At 32.6% G+C, this 778-nt stretch overlaps 1 protein-coding gene across 1 annotated transcript in view; it reads right to left on the reverse strand.

The window, feature by feature from the left end:
* The window catches only part of LOC106878678 (S-crystallin 2), a 15,429-nt gene extending 14,984 nt beyond the window's left edge, over nt 1-445 (reverse strand). Inside the window, exon 1 of the mRNA XM_052968100.1 lies at nt 230-445. Coding sequence (XP_052824060.1) covers nt 230-362 — 133 coding nt within the window. The 5' untranslated portion in view covers nt 363-445. The remainder of the gene's footprint in view (nt 1-229) is intronic.
* Nucleotides 446-778: the final 333 nt, after the last annotated feature.

A 778-nucleotide genomic window follows, 5' to 3' on the forward strand; every position in this document is an offset into this window, starting at 1 on the left:
ATAATAATAATAATAATAATAATAATAATAATAATAATATTTTATCGAACCTGAGAAATGAAACGTTAAGTGGAATTGGAACTCAGAATTAAGGAGCCGGCATTTTGTCCGGCATATTAACGATTCTGCCTTACTCGTCGCCTTAATAATAATAATAATAATAATAATAATAATAATAATAATAATAATAGTAGTAGTAATAATAATAATAATAATCTATGTGACTTACGGCTGCGCATGCCACTCCATTCGGAAGATTCGATCCTGCGGTCATTGTACTGGACACCAGCAGCTGCGAACAGCATACGGCAGATCTCAGCACGGCCACGGTGGTTGAAGTAGTGGAGAGTGTAGGAAGGCATGGTTAGGATATGTGAAGTGTCTGAGAAGAAAAATCTCTTGTGTTGATTCAGGGCCGAATCTAATCAGAAGATCAATATATATAGTTTTACCTCACTTAACTATATTCTTCAATTTCTCCTTACTCCCTCTCTTCCCACTTTCTCTCCACTAACTTTTATCTCTATCAAAACCTCTATTTTGCTTTCTATCTTTCACCTGTTGTTTATACGTATTTTCTTTCTTTCTTTCTTTAATTCTCTCTCTCTCTCTCTCTCATTATTTTTTTTACGTTTCTCTGGTTCTTTTGTCCCTTTGTCTTGGTACGGTTTTTGTCTTTTGCTCTTTGTTTGAATTTTTCTTAATCTTCTATTTTTATTTATTTTCATTTTCCTTGAATTTGTTCTTTGTTTTACTTTTACATTTTTCAACTAATTTC

The sequence above is a fragment of the Octopus bimaculoides genome, chromosome 5, assembly GCF_001194135.2.
Source record: "Octopus bimaculoides isolate UCB-OBI-ISO-001 chromosome 5, ASM119413v2, whole genome shotgun sequence".
Taxonomy (NCBI): Eukaryota; Metazoa; Mollusca; class Cephalopoda; order Octopoda; family Octopodidae; genus Octopus; species Octopus bimaculoides.